We start from the raw sequence: 14,528 nt of genomic DNA, 5'->3' as shown, positions 1-14,528 counted from the left end.
TACATATATATATATATACATATATATATATATATAAACTGTCTGAGAATTAATAAAAGGAGAAATCAAGATTAAATCTCGACCACGTCACCCAAACCCACTCGCACAACACCTATAAAATCACCTCCCCCTTCTCTCCAATTCCATCTCTCTCTCTCTCTCTCTCTCTCTCTCTCTCTCTCTGTGTCTCAGGAGACTGTGTCGTCGAAAATGGCGGGGGGTGCCATCGTGAACACCGGGGGAGGGAAGGAGTACCCCGGGAAGCTCACCCTCTTCGTGTTCATCACCTGCGTCGTCGCCGCCACCGGTGGGCTTATCTTCGGCTACGATATCGGCATCTCAGGTGGATATCGCGTCCTTCACTTCTTCTTCTCCTTCTGGCTAAACTCTTGTTGGTCTCTTCTTTGACTCTTTGTGTGTGTGTGTGTATATAGGTGGAGTGACGTTGATGGATCCGTTCCTGAAGAAGTTCTTCCCGGAGGTGTTTCGGAAGAAGGAGGATGACAAGACAACCAACCAGTACTGCAAGTTCGACAGCCAGCTGCTGACCACCTTCACCTCCTCCCTCTACCTGGCCGCCCTCGTCGCCTCCTTCTTCGCCGCCACGGTCACCAGGGTGTTCGGCCGCAAGTGGTCCATGCTCGGCGGCGGCCTCACCTTCCTCGTCGGCGCCGCCCTCAACGGCGCCGCCCAGAACGTCCTGATGCTCATCCTCGGCCGCATCCTCCTCGGCATCGGCGTCGGCTTCGCCAACCAGGTACTCCCTTGGCTCGGTGGGTCCCGCTGTGACTCCCAGTCAACCAAACGCTGCTCCACTATGTTGACTATTTTGCATTACGTGCCATAAATAAATCCATCCGTCGTAGAATAAAAGACGGAGTGGTTGAATCGTTGTTTGTATTTCTCATGGACTTCTATCCGCTCATCGCTCATAGGAAACAGCTCTCTCACCTCATACTGTTTTGATATGGTCGCTGTCTGCTGGATAACTGAGCTTTCTTCCTCTTTTCTTCTTGGCTTATGGGACGGAGGAGGAAAAGTCAAAAGTAGATATCTCCCTATGTAATTGGCCACAAGAGGAGGATAAGTGTAGATAAGACAAGAGGGAATCCTATGGTCCATAATTGTTCTTATTGCATGGCACGATGAGGCCTCCCTCCCATGTTCTTGCTTCTCGCATCACCACCTCTCTGCTTCCTTTTTATCGCTCTTCCTCTCCTGAAGCGACCTTTTAATGACTGTTGAACCAATAAATCTTGTTACTATAGTATCTTTTACATACTGAGTTGAAATTTGATGTTCGTTTATATAATGGATTTTATCGAGTGATTGGAATTGAATCACGGTGGGATGTGACGTTTGATGTTAACAAGATGGTCTTATGGGTTTGGTGTGGACAAAATGATGCAGTCGGTGCCGGTGTACCTGTCGGAGATGGCGCCGGCGAAGCTCCGTGGCATGCTCAACATCGGATTCCAGCTCATGATCACGGTGGGCATCCTGGCCGCCAACCTCATCAACTACGGCACCGGCAAGATCAAGGCCGGGTATGGGTGGCGCGTCAGCCTCGCCCTCGCGGCCGTCCCTGCCGCCATCATCACCGTCGGCTCCGTGTTCCTCCCCGACACCCCCAACTCCCTGATCGAGCGCGGGTACCCCGAGGAGGCGCAGCGCATGCTCCGCCGCATCCGCGGCACCGATGACATCCACGACGAGTACCGCGACCTGGTGGTCGCCAGCGAGGAGTCGAAGCTGGTGAAGCACCCCTGGGCCAACATCGTCAAGCGCAAGTACCGCCCCCAGCTCACCATGGCCATCCTCATCCCCTTCTTCCAGCAGCTCACCGGCATCAACGTCATCATGTTCTACGCCCCCGTCCTCTTCCAGACCATCGGCTTCGGCAGCAACGCCTCCCTCATGTCCGCCGTCATCACCGGCCTCGTCAACGTATTCGCCACCTTCGTCTCCATCTTCACCGTTGATAAGCTCGGCCGACGTAAGCTCTTCTTGGAGGGCGGCGCCCAAATGATCGTCTGTCAGGTACCTTGTTCTTCTTCTTCTTCTTCTTCCACGCCACGCAATCTATCTACAAACCCAGTGCACTCAACACATCCTCCTCCTCCTCCTTCGTCGGTAGATCATCGTCGGGACGCTGATCGCGATCAAATTCGGGACCAGCGGAGATGGGCACCTGTCCAAGACCTACGCGGCCTTCGTGGTGCTCTTCATCTGCATCTACGTCGCCGGGTTCGCCTGGTCATGGGGTCCCCTGGGCTGGTTGGTTCCTAGCGAGATATTTCCACTGGAGATCCGGTCGGCGGGGCAGAGCATCAACGTGTCCGTCAACATGTTCTTCACCTTCGCCATCGCGCAGGCCTTCCTCACCATGCTCTGCCACATGAAGTTTGGCCTCTTCTACTTCTTCGCCGGGTGGGTGCTCATCATGACCACCTTCATCTCCATCTTCCTGCCCGAGACCAAGAACGTGCCCATCGAGGAGATGATCCTGGTCTGGAGGTCCCACTGGTTCTGGAGCAAGTTCATCGCGGATGAGGACGTCCATGTGGGCAAGGCGGAGATGGAGATGAGCAACGGGAAGCCCAAATCCGACGCCATATGACAGGTGTTCGTTGTTGTGTCTCAGAAAAGATACAGAACAGTTTAGATATAGTTAATCTCCATAGCCATGTTTTCTTCTGTCTTCAACTTCGTGCTGCGTGTAAAGATCTTCTTCTTCTTCTTCTTCTTCTTCTTCTTCTTCTTCTTCTTCCTTGTGTCTGAAGCATCAAAGCGAGAGGCTGCACATGCATATGTTCTCCGCATCAAAACCTTGATCTAATCGTTGGCAGCCACTATGTCCGATCCACTTGTTGAATACATCTACGTAAGCTCATCTGAGATGCTGTCTCGCTCACTGACATCCCATGTTCTTGAACCGGTAATACGCCATGTTAGTACGATTCCCTGCCGCATGATCTCATCGTGTAATCTGCAGACTGATTCCACGTCTTCTGCAGCTGAATCTGTCGATGCGTTGATAGGAGATCAACACCTGGATGATCCGATGTCACCATGCTCATCGGTTCTTTATCTGACGATCTCATCACGTATCCCGTCACTTTACTAACTTAAGTATGAAGGAGATTCCTATCGAACTCAAACATAGTCAAATTTAATTTAGGATAATTATCCGAAAAGAAACAAAGAAATAATATTGAGCATGTTTCGTTTATCTCTTCGTTTTTATCTTCGGATACCAAACTTGTAATAATAAAATTAGACATTTGATTCGAGTTGGCTTCGAACTCTTGGGATCTTAAGACAGTCAAAATTAGCAGGTATCAGATAAAATCTAGCGGGATTTAGAAATCGGTGGATGACACATGCTGAGTCGGCACAAGGATGGATAAGATAAGATAGATGTGAAGGACTCGTCCATGAACATTTTATCCAGAGAGAACGTCGTCCTAATAAAGAGCAGAATCCAATTCCCATGTTTCAGGTGAAGCTTCTTTGTCTTTCTTTTGCTTTTTCTTCCTCTTTTTGGTGGAAGCCGATCTAAAGTGGATAATTGGGCGGCTCGTCGGATCTGGATGGGTGGGCAAGGAAGGAGCAGCTCGTGACGGCTCTCCCCCAACTTTTCCTGCTCATTAATGGTGGCTTTGGACTCTGTTTCACGTGTCACCCAAAAGGCATGCAGTAATACCACTTCACGGGAAATATATGATTCATGACGTTCCTTTTCCGCTCTTCTTCTCACGTAGCTTGTAATATTACTAACTACTAAAATAAAAACCAGTTAAAAATATAATTGCGGTGAGCGTAGATCGAACACGCGACTTTCAGATCTTTCTGACGCTCTCCCAACTGAGCTATCCCCGCTTTATAATTTTTGTTGCTAAATAATTTATTTAAGTTTTAATAAACAGTTTAGGCAATGAAAATTTCATGTAGAAGAAGAGACGCTTCTCTTCCCACTAAGACTCTTTACAATCATCCGTTCGGCCTGCAGTACTCAATACTTGGGCCTCCGGACTATTTATCGGGCCTTTTAATGGGCTTATTCAGTTTACGTACCCGGCAATGTTTCTTGGTCGCTTTCCTTCCTTATGTATCGGCCCATACTAATGGGTCGATTCTTATCCACGAACCGGGCGGACTTGCTGACGTCGATGAAATCCGACACGAGGCACCGACCGAGGTGCAGCACGAGACGAATGGATCCCACGTGCGGGCGAGATCGAGGCCCAAATTTATCCGTGGATTGCGTTTGATGGAATTCCCATGGAAGATTCAGAAATCTAGGCGTTTGGCAGGGGAATGACTATTTGTGGTCTGCTGTTTCCAGTTGACCGATAAAGCCGCGTGATACGATCCTAATTCCTCTTTCCTCCACCAAATCCTGCAATTGAATTCTTGATCATCGAAAGCCCCCAGTTGTTAATGATGCCTTGAGCGTAAAAGCCTGCTTTGGACGAACATTTCCTATACTTAAAAAGCTCCCCTTCTCCTCGTTTTTCTGTTCTCTTTTAGCCTTCTCCTTCGCCGGGGGCGCAACGGTCGGAAACCGGAGGAAAGAGATAGAGCGAAGCAAAGAAAATATAGAAAAATCAGCTTTTGATCTGGTGAGAGCAAATGAGAAGCAGGAATAGGCGGGAGAAGCCAACCCTAAGCTTGAGATTTGGTTCTCGACGGCAGAAGAAGGGGAGTCGAGGGAAGAGATCGAGCATAAAAGTATGGAGCCGCTGGTAGGAGTGGTGGCATTTCTTGTCCGGTTCCTTTTTTCTTGAAAGGATTCGTGGAAAGAGGGGAAGGGGAAAAGGGGAAAGATGGTGGTGGATGACTGCTGCTTTTTCAACAAGGTGCGGCATTTCGTCGTCTTCTTCTTCTTTTCCCTTTGCTTTTCACCTGTTCAGTTATGATACCGGATCAGGCAGTAAAACGAAAGATTCTATATTGAGGTGAAAGTTGGGATCTTTGATGGGCCTTTGATATAATTCGGTGAAGAAGGTGTATCCATCTATGTTCTTTGATATGAAGATTTTATTTTGTTAGGCTTTTTGGCTTCTCTTTGATGGTAGCAACATGCATACTTGTTCCTTCAACATTATTCTTGATTCGCTCGTTCGTGTTGTTTGAATGCGTGGGATCGTTTTCTGTTTTGTGCCGATTGGATCGGTCCTGACCACCCTTTAGTTTTTGTTCTTTTTTATTGTCATGATCTCCTTTCAATGTGGAGCTTCTTGGAGCTGTGTCATCTCATATTTTGGCTAGTTTCCATTCGGTACATTTTTAAGCACTCTAGAATAATAGAAGAAGACGGGTTATATGAAAGGTGGTTCAATGATTTTATGAGCTTTGATCGATTTCGCGACATGATTTGTATAATGCAGGATTCACTGGTCACAAAGCCTTCAAAGAAATATCCACTTGTGCTGTGGATGGCAATATTGGGGTTGATCATGATCAGTGGCGTCTATATATTCTCCCTATGTCTGAAACTAAGAGTGTTTGTAGTAACCCCAAATCAGTTGAAGGGGAAAGCGACAAAGCAAACCTGTCATGATCCTCGCATCCCACAGTCTGAGCTTCGTTATATGCATTATCCAGAACCGACTACTTATAGTAGGTAATAGAATTAGATTGGCTAGGAAAGGTATTTTCATTAGGTTAATGCATAGTTGGATAGTGAACATTTGATTTATGTTGTAGGAAAGAATGCACTTGCACACCAGTTCGGTTCTTTGCTATTCTATCGATGCAGAGGTCTGGGAGTGGATGGTTTGAAACATTGTTAAACAGTCATGTTAATGTCAGCTCTAACGGCGAAATTTTCTCTGTAAAAGAAAGGAGGATTAACATTTCATCCATCACAGAGACACTGGACAAAGTCTACAACTTGGATTGGTATAGTAGTGCTTCTAAAAATGAATGCACTGCAGCTGTTGGCCTCAAGTGGATGCTTAATCAGGTAAAACTCTTTTCTAAATAGAAGATTAATTTCATTTATGTTTGAAGTGGTCTATTTTGATTAATTAGTTTTTTGTATTAATATCATTTTTTCTGAAACTCCATTCTGGATGTTTCAGATATGAAATTAGGGCTTTTTGAGATTTCTTTAGTTGCCCTTCTTGCCGTTTCATTATCTGCGCTTATTCTACCATCACACTTTGTTTCTTCTGAAGGGAAATGCTATCAGTGGTAGAATCATAAACATGGGGGATGTAAGTTTGTAGTTGTGCATTATATGATTACCTTTTCCATGAAAGAGCTTGAAAAGAAGTGGGATTTATCTATTTCAAGGGATCATTTTTGTTCATTAAGGTTATGGTGGCAACTGTCTTGGAAGCTGTTGCATCTTTATGCAATAAGCAGTGAGATTCATGCTAACCTGACATGCTTTCTGACTTATGGAATATGCCATAGCGGTTATCATGGTTAGTGCTATAGCAGGCTCCATGGAAGCCAGGCTGTGATATAACTCGGTTTTCTTTTGATCTTACGGTTTGTGCTTAGAATTGTGCCCAACCTTTTCCCATGTGTATGCCCGATGAGTTGTAAGGCCTTTGTTCTTCACGTCCATGCTAGAAATATATATAAAATATTGTAAAAAAAATTTGTAAAATTGTCCAAATAATATGATAATGATGAGGTACCCGATTATGACCTGTGGCATGTGTTGTTCTCTACTGGCTGCACTATCTTCTGCTTCTGGTGGCTCACCAACACATGGAACATCTCTCTCTCACCCTTTTCTGATTCCTTTCCCTTTCTTTCTTACCTACCTCAATGCCATGACTATGTTTTATTTTTGGTGGGTTTTGTGCTAGTTGATCTTGTTTTCATTCTTCATGACAAAGTGCACATAAATTGGAAATGGAGGAGAGAAGGAGAAGGGTCTGCGGCTTAAATCACATAATATAAGTCGCTATGGTCATAGGGATTATGGCATCAGGCATGGGGCCTTGTTGCCTTCCAAATGCCTTGAACACCCTTGGTTGCAATGTGCCTGTCCAGCAAAAATAGCATGATGGTTCTATATCTGACTGTATAATTGGATTAAATATATCAATCCAACACCTGTTGAATTTTATTCTGTAAAAAGTTATGCAGCTCTGTTTATTTTACCTCATGGAGGCAATGGTATCCTGTTATGAAGTGATTTCTGCTTCAAGAGAAATTACATGTATTGATTGTAAGATTAGTATTATCTTTAAGATTCATTGGGTATTTGATTCTTTTATCAGATTTGGATTATGATTCTTGGTGGCACCAACTGATAACTCGCCTACTTATGCCTGTGAAAATTCTCAGTAATTTGGTAATCAGATTTAATTCTTGTGTATCTGTTGTATAGGGTCTCATGCAGCACCACAAAGAGATAATCAAATACTTCAACAAGAGGGGAGTTTCTGCAATACTTCTGTTCAGAAGAAATCTACTTCGTCGTTTAGTTTCAGTACTCGCAAATTCTCATGATCGGAATGCCAAGCAACTAAATGGGACCCATAAAGCTCATGTACATTCCAAGAACGAGGTCATGTACTTCTATACTTGTTGCACTCAAGAGACATTCTTACATAAAACCATGAGACGACCGAGACAGACTGTAACCTTGCTTGGTGGGATAAATCTACATTCAAGATCTTGAAATTTTGTTATTTTCATGCCGTGCAGGCTGATGTGCTCGCAAGATATAAGCCTACGATCAACACAACTTTGTTGATCCCGGAACTGAAGCTTACAGATAAATGGGGTGCTGATGCTCTGGAACACTTCAAGAGCACCCGCCATATTCTGCTCTACTACGAGGATCTTGTCCATAACAGCACTGTGAGAATCTCTATGGTTTTGTCATATAAACCATAAGTTGCTTGTCGCAGTTCAAACCTATTAATCATAGTAGGGTTCGGTTTCTGCAGAAGCTGATGGATGTCCTAGATTTTCTAAGATTGCCTCAACAAATGCTTTCCAGTCGTCACGTAAAGATCCACAGTAAGTCATTGTCTGATCAGATTGAGAACTGGGATGCTGTCTACACTGCTCTGAAGGGAACAGAGTACGAGAGCTTCTTGAATGCCGATTATCAAATTTAGCAAGGTATTATGAGCAGCTCTGTTGTTGTAAATAACTTTTTTTTTTCTTTTTTTCTTATACAAGCGGCTTTGACACCGGCACAGGTGTGGTTAGGCAAATTTTTGTCCTTCCATTCTAACAGATTTCTTTCAAAGGTTTCTTGAGCTGTGAGGTCTACTAATCTGTAAATCATTCCAATTCACATTCAAAGTTAATGAAGATTGGTATCAGATTTAGGTGCATATTAACTTTTTTGCTTTCGGGATGTTTCCTTCGAACTGCGATGATTACTTGTTTGTACAACATGTAACATGGATTTTTGTGTAATCGAGAAGCATTAGTAACGGGCTCTTTAATCTATGAGTTTGTTTGAGGAAACAAGGTGTGCTGATTTTTTGTTATCACTTCTTGGTCTTGGATTTTAGTGGTATTATTATTATGTCTTGTGCATTGTTCCTTCAGCTCAATGATGACTATTTATCCATCACTTCACCAACTCATTTCACTTCAAACTCATGGCCAATCCAGTGGGCACTTCTGCTTGGTTGTTGGTGTAATGAATTGCCCTTCCATTTAAGCATATTTGCCTCAGCACCTTCTTGCTCATCACTGAAATCAACTTCATGATCTGGGCATTGCAGCTGCGCTGAAACACTCTTCTTTCTTGGTCAATATCTTTTTGATCTTCTTCTTTCTTTCAGCAAAAGCTGGCCATTGCATACTAAGCTCACTGGAAGTGGGACAAGGTCGCCATGACAAGGTGAAGAGAAGTGAACCATTACACAATGGACTCACTCACTCACTCCCATGTTGTACCTCCTATCACATCATGGTACCCAACTTTATGTTTTCTTGTCCGGAGTTCTGCAAGAGTCAACTGCACACTGACCATGGTCTGCTATGATAATGTGTTGCAAGCATCCAGCAAGCTACACATGCTTCAAAATCCCCACATCCAAGAAGATGATACTTAGAGAATGCTTCTACAGTCATCATAAGGTAGCTCCACGCCCAAATCATGATTCCCTTCAAGTACCAACCTAAAATATCTGCTTGTTATAATCTGCTTAAGAAGAAATATGAATGCAGTAAAAGCTTAGTTGAAGGTCATTTATACAGAGAAGAAGCTACATGCTTTTTCCAGGCTCATTTGTGCATTTAGGGATCATACTTTAGTCTCCAGTGAGGCACATATGAAGTGATGGTAGCAAGAACACTTATGACAAAAGAAGAGCCAAACTAATCAGAACTCTCAAGGGAACAATCCAACATCATTCATTTTCACCTGCACAAAGGCATTGCTCTCAATCAGCTTTAGGAGTGTAGGAAAGGAGACAAGCATAATCTTCTTACGCTGGGGAACCAACAGATTGTTCATGATCTGTACAAGAGTATGTGGATTGCTGTGAGTTCAACCCTATGGGATTAGTCGGGAACAAAGCATGGGAAGTGATCTGGAACCACTTGGATTTGATATTGTGTTCTTCATGACTTCTGCCATCTGTGTTTGCATCTTCTTACAGATCTTTTCCAGTTCTGTTACTCTCCATTGCATCTCATGCAATTGGGCACTGAGTTTCTCATTGTCCATGGAGCAATCAAGCTTGTTGTTATCAAATCGATTCTTCTTGTGTTTACTATCCTTGGGAGGAGCAGAGTCTGTGTTCTGAAGTAGACTCTTGAGCTTTGATTGCTGAGAAATGAGTGCTTGCACTGCTGTTCTTGATGGAAATTTCGGGTTCCCAGCAAGATGCATGCAGGATTCTGATGAGAGCTTATCATGGTTTATGGCATAGCAAATCTTCATCCTCTCTTCCTCTGATAGTTCACCATGAACCTGACAAAAGATTGCTCTAAGAATTCAACTTGAAGTTTAGCCAAACAGAAGTATGATGAACTGACTGATATGAAGTGATTGTGCCATGGATCATGTCGAACATTTACCTCAAGATACAAGTCAACGGCTCGGTAAATTGCATCATGAGAATCCCTTGCAGCATCAGGTAGAATTGTGATCAGCGCAGCAAACTTGGAGGGTTCCAAGGAAGGATCTGGGGCAACTTCAGCCAAGTACGAGTCGATCAAGCACCCCACCCGCTTCATTCGAGTCATCGATGCCTGACCTACACTGGCAAGGAAAGATTTCAAGAACCTTAGAACAAGACTCACATCATAAAGACTGCCAATTCCGATCGGAGCAGGAATCAGTAAACTGTCCAGTGTTGCTTGGTCGATCTGGCTGCCGATCATGTTCTCCAGTCTGCCATGGCAAGACTTGCTCAATCTCAGGGACGAAGCAACTCGGAGGATGTTGAACAAGCCCTTGCAAGAAACACAGCTTCTATCGAGGGAATGGAGCAGGTCGATGGCAGTCTCAGTGGCCTTCCTCTTCTCTGATGGAGAACCGTGAGCTCCGCATTTGAGGTAGTAGAACAGGAACCTACTGATCATGACATTGTCTACCTTCTGAAGAACCATTGTCGCGATGACTTGCTGAATCATGTCAGTGTTCAAGAGTGCAAGATCCTCGAACCACCATGCCCGGTGGATGCCGCTTCTTGTGCTTATAGAACTTCTTGTGTCACAGGAGAATCGGAAAGCCGAGCTCTCAGGAGAGGAGCCTGATGGAGTCGTATCACCAACACCAGCTGTGGTGATCCTCCCTGCTACGGAGTCTATAATCCTGTCAAGGATGCCTGAGGAAATGGCTGATGGAAGGAAGTCTTGGCATTGTCTCAAGGCACTCATGATCTCAGACCATGACCAACATGGTATTCCCAGTAGATAAACTTCAGTCAGCTTGATCAAGCTTGGGAAGGAAGAGGCATCCTCTGTCATCTCCATGTAGTCTGCAACACAATGTAGAAGGCACGCATCGGAAGGGGTTATTTGGATTCTGCCATTGTTGTAGCAGAATCTTGCCATGAGCTCGAATCCACGGACGCTTCCCGGGAAGTTGCGGAATACAACTTTCGAGGTTTCTGCGGTCGATGAGAGTGATGGCTTGCTGAAGAGCTTCCTCAGCCGACCAGAGAAGGATGAGAGGATACCCTGCAAGTCATCAAGATCACCAACAATATGACAAGCCAATGAAGCTCTACAACACAACATAGAAACTTTGCCGAGAGTCAAAGATCATTACAAGCAAGTTCAAATTTCAATCAAGATCAGCCAACAGAAATTAGTGATAGCAATTAAATAAGGTGCAGAAACACACATCGGCTCCACTATTTCATCGGTCCACAGCTACAGTATAAGCTTTTCCTTGCTGAAAACATACTTTAGCTCTTGTAGCGACCGCCAAAAGCATTAAATTTATGAAAGGCAGCAAGAAAAAGAGAGGATTTTGTTAGGAGAAGTTGATGGGAAAGGAGCTGCAGATAAAGAGATCATAAATGAATGAATAGGACAACTAAGAATTTGTAGCTTATCAAGAGAGAAACAAGAAGAAGAAGAAGAACGAAGATCATCGGAACAGAATTAGATGGATCAGCTGCAAAACAATTAGGTAGAAGACAGCCAAATATATACTGGTAATAGATCACAACTTTCACTTGGCAACATAAAATTTCAAGGACAAGAATCCTCGAAGAGCACATCCTTTCTCGGAAGATACCAAAGTTGTACAGATTTCAGCTGCACAGAGTTGATTCAAACTCTCCATTGAATTGCACATGATGAGATGAGAAAGCTTGCCTTGGACACCAGGAAAGCCTCTTCGCCATTAACGTCCACTTCAAGATCGCAAATCGCCACCATTGCTTAGAGTCAGAAAAGGAAGGTCAGGGGCACTTAACCAAAGATTTCCAGCTTGTCAGAGTTGATCACTTGGACAAGCAAGGACTACCATGATGAAGGTGGGAAAGGAGGTGGAATGCAAACAGGAGTCCACAAGGCCATGCTCCCAGGTGAAGAGTATCTGGAGAAAGAGAAGGAGTCTCTTTGGATGGTCAATGAAGAGTAAGATAAGGAAAGAAAAAGATGGAGGAAAAAGGAGCCACACTTGGAAGGCACCAAGGCCCAGAAGACAGATGTAAAGGGGGAGGAAGGAGAGGGGCTAGAAGTGTTGAACAAGCGACCCATCCAAACAGTTGGTGGTGAGACTATGATAGATAGCTCTCACAAAGTCTCTTCTCCTACTGTTTCCGAGTGTGTGTGTGCCATGCTGGTACCTCCATCAACCTTTTGAGCTCAAGTTGCTGTGTTATCCTTGAGCTTCTTCCTCTCTTGGTACTCTCACTAGGATTGCAATTATTTTTAGAATTATAATGTAATTTATATTACTTTGAAATTAAAGTTGTTTCACAAATCATATATGTTTTTGTTGAGATTAATATAAAATTTTATTATTTAATCTGGTACAATAAAAATTTTAATTTTTCTCATGGATATTGTTATGGTAAATAACTTTCGGGCCGCGACTTTGGGGCTGGCGCGGCTGGTTCTGGGCTCCAAATGCCTGGAATTAGAGGTGTCCCCCTTTGTCGGGCTTTAGGTGGCGGATGCGAAGGATCTTGCTCGAGGAGTCCGCCTGGGCGAACCGGGTTGACGGTGGCTGGGTACCTGCACACAGGTCGGGTCGGTGGCTCGGCCCGACCCCTCCGACGATCAAGTCAGCGGAAGAGAGTGTTATCTTGGTTGAGAGAGAGAGAGAGAGTTTTCTTTCCCCTTTTTCCCCCCCCTCGTGACGTGGACCCGGGGGGGGTATTTATAAGGGGGGTTGATGTTACCTGATGGGCCATCCTGCCAGAGCAGGACCGTACCTTTGACGACGTCTGTTGCCGCTGTGGGCGTTGCGTGGAGAGCCGAGCTGCCGCAGGGTATGGGGGTGTCAGCTGGCGTCTCTGCCTGCCTCGGCCGGCTGCGAAGAGTCAGACGAGGGGGTTGTTTGGGTACGGTGGGTATGGGCGTGCGTTGCGTCGTAGTTAATGCTATTTCCGTGGCAGAGCGCCGTACCGGACGTCCGACGTGGGGGGGGGGGTGTATTACGTCAATTCTGGGGTGTTACGTCAAAGTCAGTTTTTTACCCTTATCATATTATATTGATTTCTGATTGGTTGATCTTTGGATTATATTCTTAGTTTTGATGCCTCCGGCCAAATTCTAGATCAAACTTTTAACTGGCCAAACCAGGCTAAGTTGTAGGACAAGGTCAACAGAGATGGGACCATTCATTCTCCTCTCTTGGAGGATTGAGTCCATCAACCCATGTGGTTGTAACATGACTGTGTCATCAATCTCCTCAAGGCAAGGGACCATTGGCATCCATGGGGGTTGTGACTACTGCATTCTCTGTCTGAACCAGATGACCCTGAGAGGCATTCTGCATAATTAACATGACTGCCAAGGACCTGTTTGAGGCTTTTGAGCCACTTGGAGTAGGAAGCTTGAGCTGATGGACCTACTCGAGTTGACATGTTTTGGATCTTGAACTGTGTTCGCTTGACTTGCAGCTCTCATTATCTCCTTTCAGATGGCAGTCAAAAATATTAGCAGATATGATTTTGACAGAAAGAACATTATTAATCAATCATCATTCATTTGACCTTCATATGATGTTCACATTGACATAAACATTGAAAGAAGAAGATAGAATTACCCTCCACCCGTCTTTTTATATGGATAAAGATAACAATTATAACCTATCTTTCCTTTGTCACACATGTAAAAATAGATCAATGTGAGATTGGTAGAAGTAATTAGGTGCAGATGACACATCAGGAGTTCGACATTTTCATCTTAAGTTTTTTTTTATCTCGATCTTTGTACAAATGACACCGTAAAAACTCGATGTTTCGATCTCAAAAACACCTTGAATAAACTTAGTCAGATCATGACATTAATACTATTTTTTTAATAGACTTCAACCTAAGGTTATGGTTAATCCTTACAAGCAAGGACTCGAGACACCCACCCATCCATAAAACTTACAACCAGAACATTAGATGAAGAAAGTCAAACTATTTAGTTGGGTGCCCAATCACTCTTTGAAGTGCTAAGTTGGGAAAGGAAGATATGGGCCTGCAGGACTAACAGGGACAAAAGGGTTAAGCAAAATGCCTAATTGAAATGAGCTGATAATTTCGTAAGGTTTCATCAAACACATCAATTTCAAGAAGGCGCTGTGTTTACCGGCCAAGAAAGAAGGTCGACAAATAGGTTGGAATTGAAAAACAAATCAGGTTCTGAGATTAGAACAAAGCTAAAAAAAATGGGGTCTTTCCCACGAATGCACTGCTTCAGTATTAATTACTTTGGTAAATCTTTACGTCGTGATCGAGGTGTCAGCACGGCTTGATCTAGTCATAGATGTACAAGATTACCCACGTAGATGCTTGGGTGATGAGGGCGAGCGTCGAGTCAAGTTGGGTTTGAACCTTATCCCCCGAGTGCGGTCTTCTCTCTTGATGAGTGGTCTATTTCTTCGTCGTTGGACTCCTGCGCACTCACAC

General features: G+C 44.3%; 3 protein-coding genes across 5 annotated transcripts; 2 read left to right on the top strand and 1 right to left on the bottom strand.

Annotated features, from left to right (window-relative positions):
- Positions 1-155: 155 nt before the first annotated feature.
- LOC135631893 (sugar transport protein MST3-like) lies at positions 156-2,743 on the top strand. The gene is made up of 4 exons (XM_065139972.1): positions 156-343; positions 435-757; positions 1,411-2,040; positions 2,138-2,743. Exons 1-4 carry the CDS (start codon positions 211-213, stop codon positions 2,618-2,620), a joined length of 1,569 nt encoding a protein of 522 aa, XP_064996044.1. The 5' UTR covers positions 156-210; the 3' UTR covers positions 2,621-2,743.
- A 1,275-nt stretch (positions 2,744-4,018) lies between these two features.
- On the top strand, positions 4,019-8,318 carry LOC103975576 (uncharacterized). 2 transcript variants are annotated; one of them, XM_009390583.3, is made up of 6 exons: positions 4,019-4,862; positions 5,394-5,629; positions 5,713-5,971; positions 7,358-7,537; positions 7,678-7,833; positions 7,923-8,318. In XM_009390583.3, exons 1-6 carry the CDS (start codon positions 4,830-4,832, stop codon positions 8,094-8,096), a joined length of 1,038 nt encoding a protein of 345 aa, XP_009388858.2. In that variant the 5' UTR covers positions 4,019-4,829; the 3' UTR covers positions 8,097-8,318. The 2 variants fall into 2 exon arrangements, with proteins under 2 accessions (XP_009388858.2, XP_064996606.1); XM_065140534.1 differs by lacking the exon at positions 4,019-4,862 and having other exon boundaries at positions 5,413-5,629; positions 5,718-5,971.
- Positions 8,319-9,328: 1,010 nt separating this feature from the next.
- Positions 9,329-12,095, bottom strand: LOC135632118 (BTB/POZ domain-containing protein At3g22104-like). Of its 2 annotated transcripts, XM_065140532.1 has the most exons (4): positions 12,078-12,095; positions 11,773-11,995; positions 10,021-11,127; positions 9,329-9,913 (listed from the first exon to the last, which is right to left on the bottom strand). In XM_065140532.1, the coding sequence occupies exons 2-4, from the start codon at positions 11,833-11,835 to the stop codon at positions 9,494-9,496; spliced, it is 1,590 nt and encodes a 529-aa protein (XP_064996604.1). In that variant the 5' UTR covers positions 11,836-11,995; positions 12,078-12,095; the 3' UTR covers positions 9,329-9,493. The 2 variants fall into 2 exon arrangements, with proteins under 2 accessions (XP_064996604.1, XP_064996605.1); XM_065140533.1 differs by lacking the exons at positions 11,773-11,995; positions 12,078-12,095 and adding an exon at positions 11,294-11,760.
- Positions 12,096-14,528: the final 2,433 nt, after the last annotated feature.

The sequence above is a fragment of the Musa acuminata genome, chromosome BXJ3-2 (assembly GCF_036884655.1).
Source record: "Musa acuminata AAA Group cultivar baxijiao chromosome BXJ3-2, Cavendish_Baxijiao_AAA, whole genome shotgun sequence".
NCBI classification, from domain to species: Eukaryota; Viridiplantae; Streptophyta; class Magnoliopsida; order Zingiberales; family Musaceae; genus Musa; species Musa acuminata.
This window is presented reverse-complemented; position numbering and strand designations above follow the sequence as displayed.